At 40.0% G+C, this 13,485-nt stretch overlaps 1 protein-coding gene across 5 annotated transcripts in view; it reads left to right on the top strand.

Annotated features, from left to right (window-relative positions):
• usp19 (ubiquitin specific peptidase 19) overlaps positions 1–13,109 on the top strand; it is a 52,849-nt gene extending 39,740 nt beyond the window's left edge. For 3 of the 5 annotated variants that reach the window (XM_060938182.1, XM_060938180.1, XM_060938181.1), the window contains exons 23-26: positions 11–163; positions 287–453; positions 866–1,041; positions 7,327–11,283. In XM_060938182.1, the coding sequence (XP_060794165.1) occupies positions 11–163; positions 287–453; positions 866–1,041; positions 7,327–7,608 (778 nt within the window). In that variant the 3' untranslated portion in view covers positions 7,609–11,283. Of the gene's footprint in view, positions 1–10; positions 164–286; positions 454–865; positions 1,042–7,326; positions 11,284–11,473 lie in introns of those variants that run through there. The other 2 variants (XM_060938184.1, XM_060938183.1) reach the window with 1 other exon arrangement.
• Positions 13,110–13,485: the final 376 nt, after the last annotated feature.

The raw sequence follows: 13,485 nt of genomic DNA, 5'->3' as shown, positions 1-13,485 counted from the left end.
TATGGTTTAGGTACTGTCCAAAATGTCAGCAGCACAGGGAGGCCTCCAAGCAGCTTCTGCTTTGGCGTTTGCCGAATGTGCTCATCATCCAGCTCAAACGATTTTCCTTCCGGAGCTTCATCTGGAGAGACAAAATCAATGACATGGTGGACTTTCCTGTGAGGTATGCAAAAGCTCCTAGCTGTCGCCTTTTGGTCTCCGTAGTATATCCTAACGCCCTTCCCCCTGCCTGTTTATTGTGGAATAATTATGAAATGTATTTTGTACCACCTGCCCTTGTCCACAGGAACTTGGACTTGAGTAAGTTCTGTATCGGCCAGAAGGACGATGTCCAGCAGCCCCCTATTTATGACCTATATGCTGTTATAAACCACTATGGAGGGATGATTGGAGGGCATTACACAGCCTATGCTCGTCTACCCAGTGACAAAAACAGTCAGCGCAGTGACGTTGGTAGGTGTAGCTCATCATCTTTTCTTTCTCCTAAACCTCTTGTAATGAGAAATGCTGCATTTGCGTGTTCAGTGCAAGTGGTGTGGTTTTTTTTTTTTAAATTAATTCCAAAAATATCTGGATCTCATGGTACTTGAAAGCACAGGAAATTAAATATTGGCATGAAAATCATTTTAAGACTAAATCTAAATATGAAATATAGTGTTGTCTCGATTTTTATTACATTCCTGTCAGTTTTCTATAAAGTAATATCAGACCAAGTAGCCAAAAATACTTACTAAAGCAGACCTGAGCTGTCTAAATAAATATTTAAATATTCTTATCTTTTCAGAAAAGTCCGGATGATGTAATAGACATGAGCGAGTCCAATAAAGTTCACTCTAAATTAACTGATTTTGTGTGTCTTGCTCAGGCTGGCGTCTGTTTGATGACAGCACCGTGACTACGGTAGAAGAGAGCCAGGTGGTGACGCGCTACGCCTATGTATTGTTCTACCGACGCAGGAACTCTCCTGTTGAGAGACCGCCTCGTTTACTTGACCCACTGGGAGTTGAATCTCCTACTGCAGCTGGAGCTGCTGCCAGTCAGGTGAGCTAATTACACTCTTCAGGTTTCTCTGCATTAGACAGGGCTGCTTAGACTCCTACGAGCTCTGGGATCATTCAATAAAAAAAAAAAGCTGTTGGTGTTACTAGAGCTACAGTTAATGACTTTTGATGAGATCTATTTAAAAAGTTTACTCATCTGGATGATTAATGGCTGCTTTCGAAGTTAGTGCTGCACCCTACAATGGAAAATGTGAATAAATGTGTACAGTGGATTAAAAAGGTACTGAGGGTACCTGTGGTGCAATTTGTAACCTTTTATTTTCCTTTTCTAATTCCTAAACCCTTTTCTATTAAATTGTAATAAGCTTTAAGTTCTATACAGTAAGGGTATTTTATTGTTTTTCTGTACATATTGGAGATTGTGTTAAATTCACCTTGAAGCATGTGTTATTTATTCATGACTTTGTTTCATGCTAAAACATCAGTCTGTCTTTGGCAATTTAAAAAAAAAAAAAAAAGGGCTTGTTTTATGTTGAGTTGCAAAATACTAATCTAATAGAAGCATAAAAATTTAGTCTCTGAACCAAATTTCAGACTGTCAGTTGTGTGCAAAATGTTTTCAGCCCATGTAGTATTTCACCGAATCTGTTGTGTAATGTGTTAGGAGTGTCCGAGCTAACGCGTATTGAGGATTAGTTACGTACATCCTACAGAGCAAGGACTTGCGCTTTTATTTAGTCTGTATAGTAAAGCATAAGTGTTTGCATGGTGCACTCTTATTGCCAGACTTTAATGTTAGAGATTAGTACAAAACCTTACCTTTTTAAAAAAAATCTCATCTCATTATCCCTAGCCGCTTTATCCTGTTCTACAGGGTCGCAGGCAAGCTGGAGCCTATCCCAGCTGACTACGGGCGAAAGGCGGGGTACACCCTGGACAAGTCGCCAGGTCATCACAGGGCTGACACATAGACACAGACAACCATTCACACTCACATTCACACCTACGGTCAATTTAGAGTCACCAGTTAACCTAACCTGCATGTCTTTGGACTGTGGGGGAAACCCACGCGGACACGGGGAGAACATGCAAACTCCGCACAGAAAGGCCCTCGCCGGCCCCGGGGCTCGAACCCAGACCTTCTTGCTGTGAGGCGACAGCGCTAACCACTACACCACCATGCCGCCCCTTACCTTTTATTTTAACGTTATTTTTTTTTTTAGGTGTAATATTCAAAGCCCATTATTTAAATCAACAATATGTCCCCTTTAAAATCAGTTTTAACTTTTCTTTAAGGAAATATTTTTATAGAAAATGCCAAAAACTGATAGATAATTCAAAAAGTAGCAGACTGATACACATTGTAATACCAAGTCATGTAAACTGTTGTGACTCTAGTGTGGAAATGACAGAGGGCATGATAAAGCAAAAAATATAGGTTGTGTGCCTGTGCATGCATTCTGAAATAATTAACAATGTGTAAGATTCTGGGGGAAGCTGTGGCCTAATTGTTAGAGAAGCAGCTGTGGCACCAAAAGTTCACTGGTTCGATTCCCTGGACCAGGAGGAATGGCCAAAGTGCCCTTGAGCAAGGCACCGAACCCCCAACTGCTCCCCAGGCTGCTCTGGGTATGTTGTACATCGCTGTGGATAAGAGCATCTGCTAAATGCCAGTAACGTAATGTCATGTTCAATTGTGTGACATGTCAGAATTCGTAGTTATAATTCTGGTTACAGTATCGTGAGTCTGTTTCTGCAGCTGAATTGCAGGTTGCTGTGAATTAATGACAAATTAGGCTAAGGATTTTTTTTTTTTAAAAGCTTGGGGTCTAAATGATACTCAAGCCAAATGAGTATCTGGGTATTTCTTTGATAACCTCAGCATAAATTTAGTTTTCTTACAGGTGAGTGAAAGGACAACCTTGTTGTTAGTCAGTCTTTAGCCAAAAAAACCCCTGAATGTTCATTTTCCATTCTGCACACAACTCCAAGATATCACAATTGAACCATACAGTGGATATTTAGGCACTATTCAAGGTCTGATTAATTTGGGGAATCGATTAATTTAGGGAGTTCTCCATAGCATACCAAAGAGAACAATTCAATTCCCTAAACTGTAGAAGTGTACAATGTCTAAATGAGATTTATCCAGTGAAGCAAGGAGGGGGGACTTGAGCGTAAACTGTTTTTAGCAAGGGCAGATGTTTCAGGTTTCCATGCAGGAACACCGATACCCAAGATTTGCACTTCCCAAGAAAATCAACATCTTTGAAAAGAAATAAATGGAAGTTTTATGGGAGCTACTTCATCTCCCCACACACAGACACAAAAAAGCAAATCGACATTAACAGCTCTAATGTCCTATGTTTGCAAGCTGAACCTATTGCCATGTCATATTTCAGTGGTTTCTGATGAACTTACTGTGTCTCATTACTAGCTTAAAGGAACAGTCCACCGTACTTCCATAATGAAATATGCTCCTATCTGAATTGAGACGAGCTGCTCCGTACCTCTCCGAGCTTTGCGCGACCTCCCAGTCAGTCAGACGCGCTGTCACTCCTGTTAGCAATGTAGCTAGGCTCAGCATGGCCAATGGTATTTTTTGGGGCTGTAGTTAGATGCGACCAAACTCTTCCGCGTTTTTCCTGTTTACATAGGTTTATATGACCAGTGACATGAAACAAAGTTCAGTTACACAAATTGAAACGTAGTGATTTTCTATGCTATGGAAAGTCCGCACTATAATGACAGGCGTACTAACACCTTCTGCGCGCTTCGGCAGCGCATTGATACGGAGCTCAGATATCAATGCGCTGCCGAAGCGTGCAGAAGGTGTTAGTACGCCTGTCATTATAGTGTGGACTTTCCATAGCATAGAAAATCGCTACGTTTCAATTTGTGTAACTGAACTTTGTTTCATATCACTGGTCATATAAACCTATGTAAACAGGAAAAACGCGGAAGAGTTTGGTCGCATCTAACTACAGCCCCAAAAAATACCATTGGCCATGCTGAGCCTAGCTACATTGCTAACAGGAGTGACAGCGCGTCTGACTGACTGGGAGGTCGCGCAAAGCTCGGAGAGGTACGGAGCAGCTCGTCTCAATTCAGATAAGAGCATATTTCATTATAGAAGTACGGTGGACTGTTCCTTTAAAGCTCATAGGCAAAGGTTTTAATTTTATGCACATTCGAAACTTTTTATTATCAGGGATGAAAGTCTTCCGGAAATACCTGGAAATCCAGATATTTGACACAACTTTTGAAAATCTCTGGTTTTCCGAATGGAGAAATTTATTTTTCGGATTTTTCGCATTCCTAGATGCGGCGTAATACTTCGCATCGTCCTTGCATGGGCGCGGTCCTTAAATAGCCCAAACATAGTTCATTGATTAAAGACAGGTGTTCTTTAACGGCGCACATCCCGGAGCTCGTTAGGCGCGCAGGACTGACACCATTCTGCGCAACACAATCGCACTAGAAAGCATGTTCAAGCTGCCAGTGTAGCTGCAGTCTTTTTAGTTGCGAATTACGAGTATTTTCTCTTGTGTTAATAATTCACCATGTCAAAACAAGCAAAACTTTCCTCCTCCTTTCGGCGTGAAGAGAGGTAAGCAATTTATCTATTTTTTTTTTTTCCATCAAAGCTGCATTTTGTGGTTTCGAAGCCAAGTTTTAGTGCCGTTTCTAGAACACATCATCAAGAAAACGTGGAAGAAGCAGCAATAATGGAAGAGCCGGTTTCTAAGCTGCCTAAAACTAGCAATGGTAATTGTTTTTTGTTACATAATGTACTCAGGCTGCCAGTCAGTGTGTCTCACTCACACACACACACACACACACACACACACACACACACACACCCTACGCCCCTGATTTACATGAGAAATTTGGTATTCATTGGTGTTTAAATTTACAGACAATACAAACTAATGTAAACAGTTGGCTTCAACTCGCATAAATATGAATTGGAAATTTTTAGTTCACTTAGCTTATGCAAACGCATAACTCTACTAAAAGGTTGATAAACGAGGCTCAATGTCCCCAACATTGAAACCTGAAAGCTTTAGAAACTCTAACAGACCTTTACTTTTTAACAGTACTGTTTTGGGATTTTGCTGAGTTTACCTTCAACTGTTCCCCCCCCCCCCCCCCCCCAAAGTAGTGAACTGTGTAGCCAGGAAAATCACCGTGTTTTCTAAATGCACCCCTGAAAATTACTCATTAATTAGGGGAATTAAATTTGGTATTTTTGACATGTTAATCATTAATGTACATGAAAGAAAAAGGCTTAAAAGTTCTAACTTGTTTTAGTGAAAATAAGTACTAAAATGCACTAGAATGCAGGGTTTTGTGTGTTATTAAAATATTTTCGGGGGGACATTCGCGCCAAATAAGTTGGTGCGGATCGTGGCAAATTTCTGTTGGCTATTTTTGTGACCACTCGGCGCGTGACATCATTTAAGCCAAACAAACCGCTTGAGTTGAGTCCATTTCTGTTTACTTACATTGCCGTTCAGCTTGAGTGCCGACGTGCGTTCAGGAATTTCCAAAGAAAAACCATGCCTTATTGTTGTGAAGTGTAACAACGGGACCGGTTCAGGAAGAAGTTTTTACCTTTTTCTGAGAGAGGAGAAGAGGCAGAGAGAGAGGATTGGCTTTTACTAGAAGAGGCGGAGTGAGAGGATTGGCTTTTTCCGAAAAAGGAGAAGAGGCGGCGCGAGTGGGTTGGCTTTTTCCGAAAAAGGAGAAGAGGTGGAGCGAGTGGGTTGTACGCGTGAAGCCAGAGTGTTGTTTTTTTGGGTTTTTTTTTTCCGGAAGAGGAGACGAGGCGGAGAGAGTGGATTGTGTGCATGAAACAAAATCAAGCAGTCAAAGAAGAAACAGAGCAGCAACGCTCAAGCAAAAAGGAGAAGATTGGAGGTAAACATTTTTACTTTTGCTTGCAATTGACAAGTCAAGAATCCTGATGGATCCTGTACAATCATTGTGGAAATGAGACAAAGGGATATTTCCTCGCTTAGAGTAGGCTATAAATAGTATAATGCCGCGGATGGCAGGCTAATGTGGCCTATCGGCGCACTGTCAAGTAATCGTTACCTATATCCACTAGGGAGGGCGGTTTAATTATTCTTCAAAAGGGCTCTTATTTAGTATTACGACGAAAGTAAGAATTTATCATAACTACCAGGATAAATCGTTTGGGCGCGAGTCTTGTTGAGGTCCGGGGTCACCGCGATCAGAGTCGGCCGAGTTGCTGTCCGATTCTGAGGCCGCACGGTCAAACCAGTGAGCCACATTCACCGACTGCTTCACAACGGCCATAGGTTCATACATGTATGGTTTCACCTCTCGATATTCAATTTGGAGAGTTCCTGCTTCAAAATCGCTATCGCTTTCAGACATTTTACGCAACCTCTCACGACCAAAGTCCGTACACGTGTGCTCGGTTCGCAAGTAAACACAGAACTGCTCCCGGTCTGTTTGGCTTAAATGACGTCACGATGACGGTCCCCTGGCGGTGAAAGTGCGCATAAGTGAGATGTAAACAAACCTTCGGAATTTGGGCAAAACGGTATATTTTAACCATTTTTATTCAATTTTAGGGTGCCAATTAGACACTAGGAAGACTGAATTCGCTTTTTGGATCGTTCTTCTCGACAATAAAGTTAATATTCTACGTTTCACCTCCGACCGTTGCCTATGACCTTTAAAGTATGTGTGGATAAAGACCTAATGACAGGTTGGGTTTTGCTTAGACTACTGTACACAAAGTAATTCTACCTTCGATACTTGATCACAAAAGACAATTTATGAAGTTTATACTACAATTTGTTTTACTATCAATACTTGTGCTTGGTGTTATTAAAGATATTAAAATAAAAAGGGCAAATAAGATAGCAGTGTGATATGCAGTAAATATAAATGCTTTTCATTCATGTCTGCTTAGAATCCGAAGAAAAGAAAAAGCAAGAGATTATGCTGAACATAAGCAATGGTGGTGTACTGTACTCTTTCCTAAAATGCTCTAGTCAGTCTGTCCTGTATTTGGTTGAAATGTGTTGAGGGTTCCCCCCTGGTCATTTCCCCTTGTCCAGACATGGTTACTAGTCAGTTATTCAGTGACTCTAACCTTGCCATTGGGTGTGATTTTGAATTAACAGATAGTTAATAGAATATTTTTGCTTATGCTCAGTTCAGATGATGATGGTATTGTCATTCATGGTGGGAAATGGGTGAGCAGAGGTAATGCTATGGCTATAATTGGGTGCTTTTGAGGCCTGGCCCTGTCCCAGAAGCTGACACAGGTTTCCACCAATCGCAGGCGTCTCTGATATGGCAGGAACTGGAAGAAGAAGCAGAAGGGCACCAAGACGCTCCTTCCTGGAGCCTCTTCCGGCCAGGTGTCCGACCAAGAAGACCTAGGACAAGGCTGGAGGAAGAGAATGACCGCCATGGAAGGCTTACAGGGCGCAGACAGGAGTGTGTTTCTGATCATTCTGATGATGACCATACCAGATATTTCCTCCTGGGCACTATAGCTGCAGTGTTTGCATTGCTGCTCAACATCGTCTATCCCCTGCTATACAAGTCTCACTGGGGTTAAACTGAAAATTGACACATGTATAGAGTGTACATCTGTACAGTCTATTTGCTTATACACACCACACATGTAAACCTGAATGTACACAAAAGAGTTACTTTAATTGGATGGTTTATTTTTGGTGTAGATGAGGCTCAGGGCCTCTGTGTGACCTCTGTTTAAAATGGGATGATCATTTTTAAATGTCTCTATCTATTTCTTTTTTTTAAATACAGAATGAAATATTTTAAAATGAATTCCTAAATTCATTTTTAAAAACTTTTAATTTTTACTATTTAAGAAGCATCTTTTAAGAAACTTGATTAAAGGGCAAACTCAGGGCATACTTTAGCTCTATTTTACACCATTAGCAATATTTACCCTCTTATTTCTTAACATCAGATCACTCGTATATTAACAGCCTTCAGATTTAGGTTTAAAAAAAATCAACTTCAGCTTAAACTTCTAGTCAATACACTGATTTTTGGATTTGTGTTTCATAAACTCTTATAGTAATATAAAGCTCCATATGACTCTGTCACTCCATAATGGTGGTTCTTGTACTGTGTAATATATATTTTACGCCACAAGTTTCTTACTCCTAGTTGGTACCACCCATTCAGAATGAAAACGGCTTTTTATTTTATTTTATTTTTTAAACGTTGCCATGTCGCTTAACCTCTCACTGGTCTGCAAATTCCACTGTTTGTTTTTGGTTTTCATTTAGATCCAATTTTCTCTGTGACTCTGGATTTTCCAGGTGGTGGTGAGGTCACGGTTTTTTCTTACCCTTTTCCTTTCCAAAGCTGGCTTTCTACTAGGCTTTGTGCAGGAGTTTTTATTACATTTTATTATATTCCTGCATGCTCCCACAAAAAGCTGAAACACACTCTCACTCGTTCCCACATTTCTCATTTGCATTATTTGATTTTCCTGTGTGTGATATTTTCTGACCCGTTTTGTGCGTGTACACTACCGTTCAAAAGTTTGGGGTCACCCAGACAATTTTGTGTTTTCCATGAAAAGTCACCCTTTTATTTACCACCATAAGTTGTAAAATGAATAGAAAATATAGTCAAGACATTTTTCTGGCCATTTTGAGCATTTAATCGACCCCACAAATGTGATGCTCCAGAAACTCCATCTGCTCAAAGGAAGGTCAGTTTTATAGCTTCTCTAAAGAGTTAAACTGTTTTCAGCTGTGCTAACATGATTGTACAAGGGTTTTCTAATCATCCATTAGCCTTCTGAGGCAATGAGCAAACACATTGTACCATTAGAACACTGGAGTGATAGTTGCTGGAAATGGGCCTCTATACACCTATGGAGATATTGCACCAAAAACCAGACATTTGCAGCTAGAATAGTCATTTACCACATTAGCAATGTATAGAGTGCATTTCTGATTAGTTTAAAGTGATCTTCATTGAAAAGAACAGTGCTTTTCTTTCAAAAATAAGGACATTTCAAAGTGACCCCAAACTTTTGAATGGTAGTGTATATGTGGCGCTATATACATTTTTTTTTTTTTTTTTTTTTTTTAAATTTATTTTTTGGTCCAATGGGTTTCATATTTGACTGCCCAGTCCTGCCCACAAGAAAGTAGGTGGTTGTGGGGGTGGTCGTCGTTTCCCTGACTTTTGTTTGATTCCATGGGATTTTGCCCCAATACACACCTCTAGGTTTGTAAATGTTATTAGCGGAGCCCCATACTTCAAAGAATGCATTGACCTGATTTTTGATGGCTTAACGTACGACAAACATGTGCCACCACAGGGAAACCGATCATAAGTGCAAGGAAACATATCACATAAACACTTTTTAATACCAGACAACGAAATTTGTGTTTACATAAGAGAGATGGGGTTTTTATCCAGCACTTATTTTTCATTTGCTTTTTAAAAATAACATGGGATTATTTCCTAACACACTACAGAAAATATTTAAGTGTTTCATCTAAAACTAGTTAAAAGTTTTATTAGTCCACTAGCTTGTTGGACAGTTGACAGTTTCTGTCATGTGAGGGCGGTAGACAGATGTAAGTGCAGGAAGAGTTTTGCTGAAAGCACGCTAGCAAACGGATCCAAAACGTAGATAAAGGCAGTCAAAAAATGGGCAGTGGTTGAGTGAGGCACAGACAGGATATCGGAGGTAAATACAATACTCAAAGTTCAAAAATAAATGGGGGTCAAAACCAGAAAAGCGACGCAAAATACAAGGCTTGGTTACTTCAGACAGGGTACAGTGCGAATACGTGAAGTCTGTGTTTACCGAGAGCCCTTATATGTATCTGCTGTGATTGTGCTCTGATCAGGAACAGGTGCATGCTATTTTGTCTTAATAGCGCAACACGCATGGATGTGATTAAATGTAACCAGACAACTGTTTGGCATAATTTTGATATTCAATTGTAACTGTATAGTCATGATGTAAAGTGAAAACGCTGGTTCACTGCTGTCCATCAGGCACCCAGCAGAGTCACACCACAAATGTTGGGGCAGTGTTTCTGGCACATGGTATGCACTGTTGAAGAAAGGAATAAATATGTATTCGTAACTGCGATGCGTATCTCATTATTGGTATCGCTGTCAAGACGGTACAACAATTTTTTTGATGTGAAATACACTAAATGACACAATTCAATGCTATAATATAATATTGTATTCAGGTTGATTTTGTGCCCTTGCAAATATTTTTGCTCATACACTAAATATCTAGATTATAAACGCACTGTTTTATTGAGACTTTATTAGGCCTTTTGTTAGCCTTCACTTTGTAAGGGAATGTATAAGCTGGAGTGGTTGTGGCCTCAGGGATGTAATTCTATAATACTGAAGTCATTTATACTGCAATGTGTCTATTTAGCTTCAGTAACTGATTTTAAACCACTAAAAACTCATTCTGTAATTGTGACTTGTGTATGCTGATGCATGTTTGCACATGCGCTGAAACCAGAATAACAGCTATTTTGTGTGTATACTGTTGTAACTTCAAATGGCCCTTGTTTCCACATCATTCTCATGAGAATATCGAGTCTTGAAGTGTAAAATGTAACTTGACCAAATCCCCATATCTGTTGTCTACATTTTTGCAACTATGCAGTCTGGTTTAGATTAATTCTGTCATGTAATTACATTTAATACTTGTAATCATGGGCGGCACGGTGGTGTAGTGGTTAGCGCTGTCGCCTCACAGCAAGAAGGTCCGGGTTCGAGCCCCGTGGCCGGCGAGGGCCTTTCTGTGCGGAGTTTGCATGTTCTCCCCGTGTCCGCGTGGGTTTCCTCCGGGTGCTCTGGTTTCCCCCACAGTCCAAAGACATGCAGGTTAGGTTAACTGGTGACTCTAAATTAACCGTAGGTGTGAATGGTTGTCTGTGTCTGTGTGTCAGCCCTGTGATGACCTGGCAACTTGTCCACGGTGTACCCTGCCTGTAGTCAGCTGGGATAGGCTCCAGCTTGCCTGCGACCCTGTAGAACAGGATAAAGCGGCTAGACATGATGAGATGAGGCTTGTAATCATCAGTTGGCTTGTACATACTGTATAAAATGCGTTTTATTTTATTACTTGTGTATTTTAAGCAATTTGATCATGCTCTATTGTCACAGCAATGATCACAACAGCAGTGTCCTAAGTGCTGTTGCAGAATTTTACTTGTATTTCTTCTGTTTTGTAAATAAAATTGATCTTCCATTGCACAAATGTATTATTGGACAATTTTTTTAACCCCTGTAACTGTCAAACAAATTAATGTTTCTCTCTGCAGCAGAATGTAAATGATTTCTTACCCTTTTGCTTTAGTTACGGAGCGTGCAGCCTTTTCTCAGTTGGCATTCATGTGCACCATATGGGGTATGAAATCTCCCATTTGTAACAATGGTTTATTTTACAGGCTTCTAGCCAGACACTCTTTGGGACAGACCTGGACCCTGAAGGACCCCCTCAGTTGGGTGCAGAAGTGGCGTCTGATCTCTTTGCCCGAGCTGCAGAATGCTCTGGCTCGTCTTACACCAGCATGGAAGAGGTGGACTAAACCTAAAACCCTAAAGCTGTAGCAGTGACCACCAAACAGCAGCCCTCACCTCAGGGAAACTTCTTCCTTGAAAGAGACTTCAGTGCTCATCAGCTGATCAAGCACAGCAAAGGTGCTTCTATTGCACATTGTTCAATGTTTTTAAAATATTAGAAATTAGCTAAATGTGTACGTCTCTAAACACGCGTGAAAATATGCTCAAAGTTTGGATTAGGTTGCATTTGCAGAAGAAGAAATGTGCACCCAGACGTTCACCTAATAACAGGAGTGCAAGCGTTTGATTACGCAGGGAGGACACGGCTACGTTATGTTCATGCAGTCATATTCATCCTCTTTGAAGGCGTCCGATCGGTGCCCACATATTAATTGTTAATGCAGTGGACAGTCTTGTATTTACACCCAGTGGACTGGCTTGTTGGAGTGGTTTTCTTTGCATCTTTTTGGAGTGTCACTTCTTGTTTATTATTTGTAATTTGTTGGATTATGGATTTTTTCCCCCCCTCTCCTTTTATACATGCAACACCCTGTGGAAATGTCTGCATTAAGTGCAAAAACCTGACTTACAGTTGTGCATGTTGATAAACTGTAGTGTAATATTTGTCATTTACTTTTTTTTTTTAAGCAGATAGTTGTTTCCACACCTGTTTTTGTTTGTAGTAGAGGGCATATTAAACAGAAGCTGAGGGTTTGATCATGAGAATGCTACTGTGAATATAAGAGATTAAATGGTTAATATAAATACAACTTTGAGTAAGTTAACTAAAAGGCTATATGATCTAGTTGTACGTCTTCTTATGAGTAAAATTTCAAACTTTAAGCTTAACTATAAGGTATAATAAGGTAAGGTAAGTTTAATTTAGTCCAAGAACAGGACCAACCTGTTTCTCTAAGTCTCATTTTGGCTTTCTGCAGTATACGATGTCTAGCTACAATCTGCCGAATGATGATTCTGTTGATTTTGAATTTATTTCTATTTTATGATTAATCAGTGCAGCCTGAAATCTCTCACCATCTCCCTTCATTTTCTAGATTTTTAAAATGAGTTTGGTTTTGCAAAGGAAAAGATTATTTAAGGGCAGGCCTGTTATAAGGCTGACAGGCTTTTTGTTTTTTCATGGTTGGCAGGATTTTTTTTTTTTTTTCTTGGTTGGTTGGTTGTTTGGTGCTTTCTGGGGTGCACCCCCCCAATTTTCATTGGTTAACTTTGGCTAGGGTGAACAAGTTGGCATTACATCACAATGTTTTTAATAAGAAGAATTATATTCCAGCTCCTGTCATCATCTTTGTTCCTTCTGGTTCGTGTGTGTGTATAAAACAGATTTCCATGTTGACTCCAGCAGATACATGTAAATACAGAACAACCGTAAAACTTTCACTTGCCTTTTATACTAAAGTGTTCTCAGATTTGATTTGCTGGACTCCTGGTTGTTCCTCGTATTCAGGTCAATCAAAACAACAATAAATGAGTCTATTCATCATCTGTTTAACTGTGCAACACTGTCAATCTTTTCAGTTTCTTTTCTTCTTCACTCCAAATAATATATTGATTAGATTTTGGCTGACTAATTGTGATCATTAAATTGTTCATTCTTTTGACTTTATGCCGGCTTTGCAATAAGATTGCAGTACTGTAGTGTAAAACAGTCAAAAACAGACTTTTTGTAAGGCAGCACACAACGGAGAGAAAGGACAATTTTTCTGGTATCAGATCTCAACACGTTAATTTCACTCTCTTTGTCCTCTTGTGACAGCAGTTCTATGAGACTTAGATTTGAATAAGGATTTCTCAAGATTACGTTGTCATACGTTCACCATCCACTTTATTCAGAGCACCTGCACGTTCGTGTAGTCACCTCGCGCACGACAGGGTA

The sequence above is a fragment of the Neoarius graeffei genome, chromosome 13 (genome assembly GCF_027579695.1).
Source record: "Neoarius graeffei isolate fNeoGra1 chromosome 13, fNeoGra1.pri, whole genome shotgun sequence".
Taxonomy (NCBI): domain Eukaryota; kingdom Metazoa; phylum Chordata; class Actinopteri; order Siluriformes; family Ariidae; genus Neoarius; species Neoarius graeffei.
The sequence above is the reverse complement of the archived record's forward strand: the minus strand, read 5'-3'. Positions and strand labels throughout refer to the sequence as shown.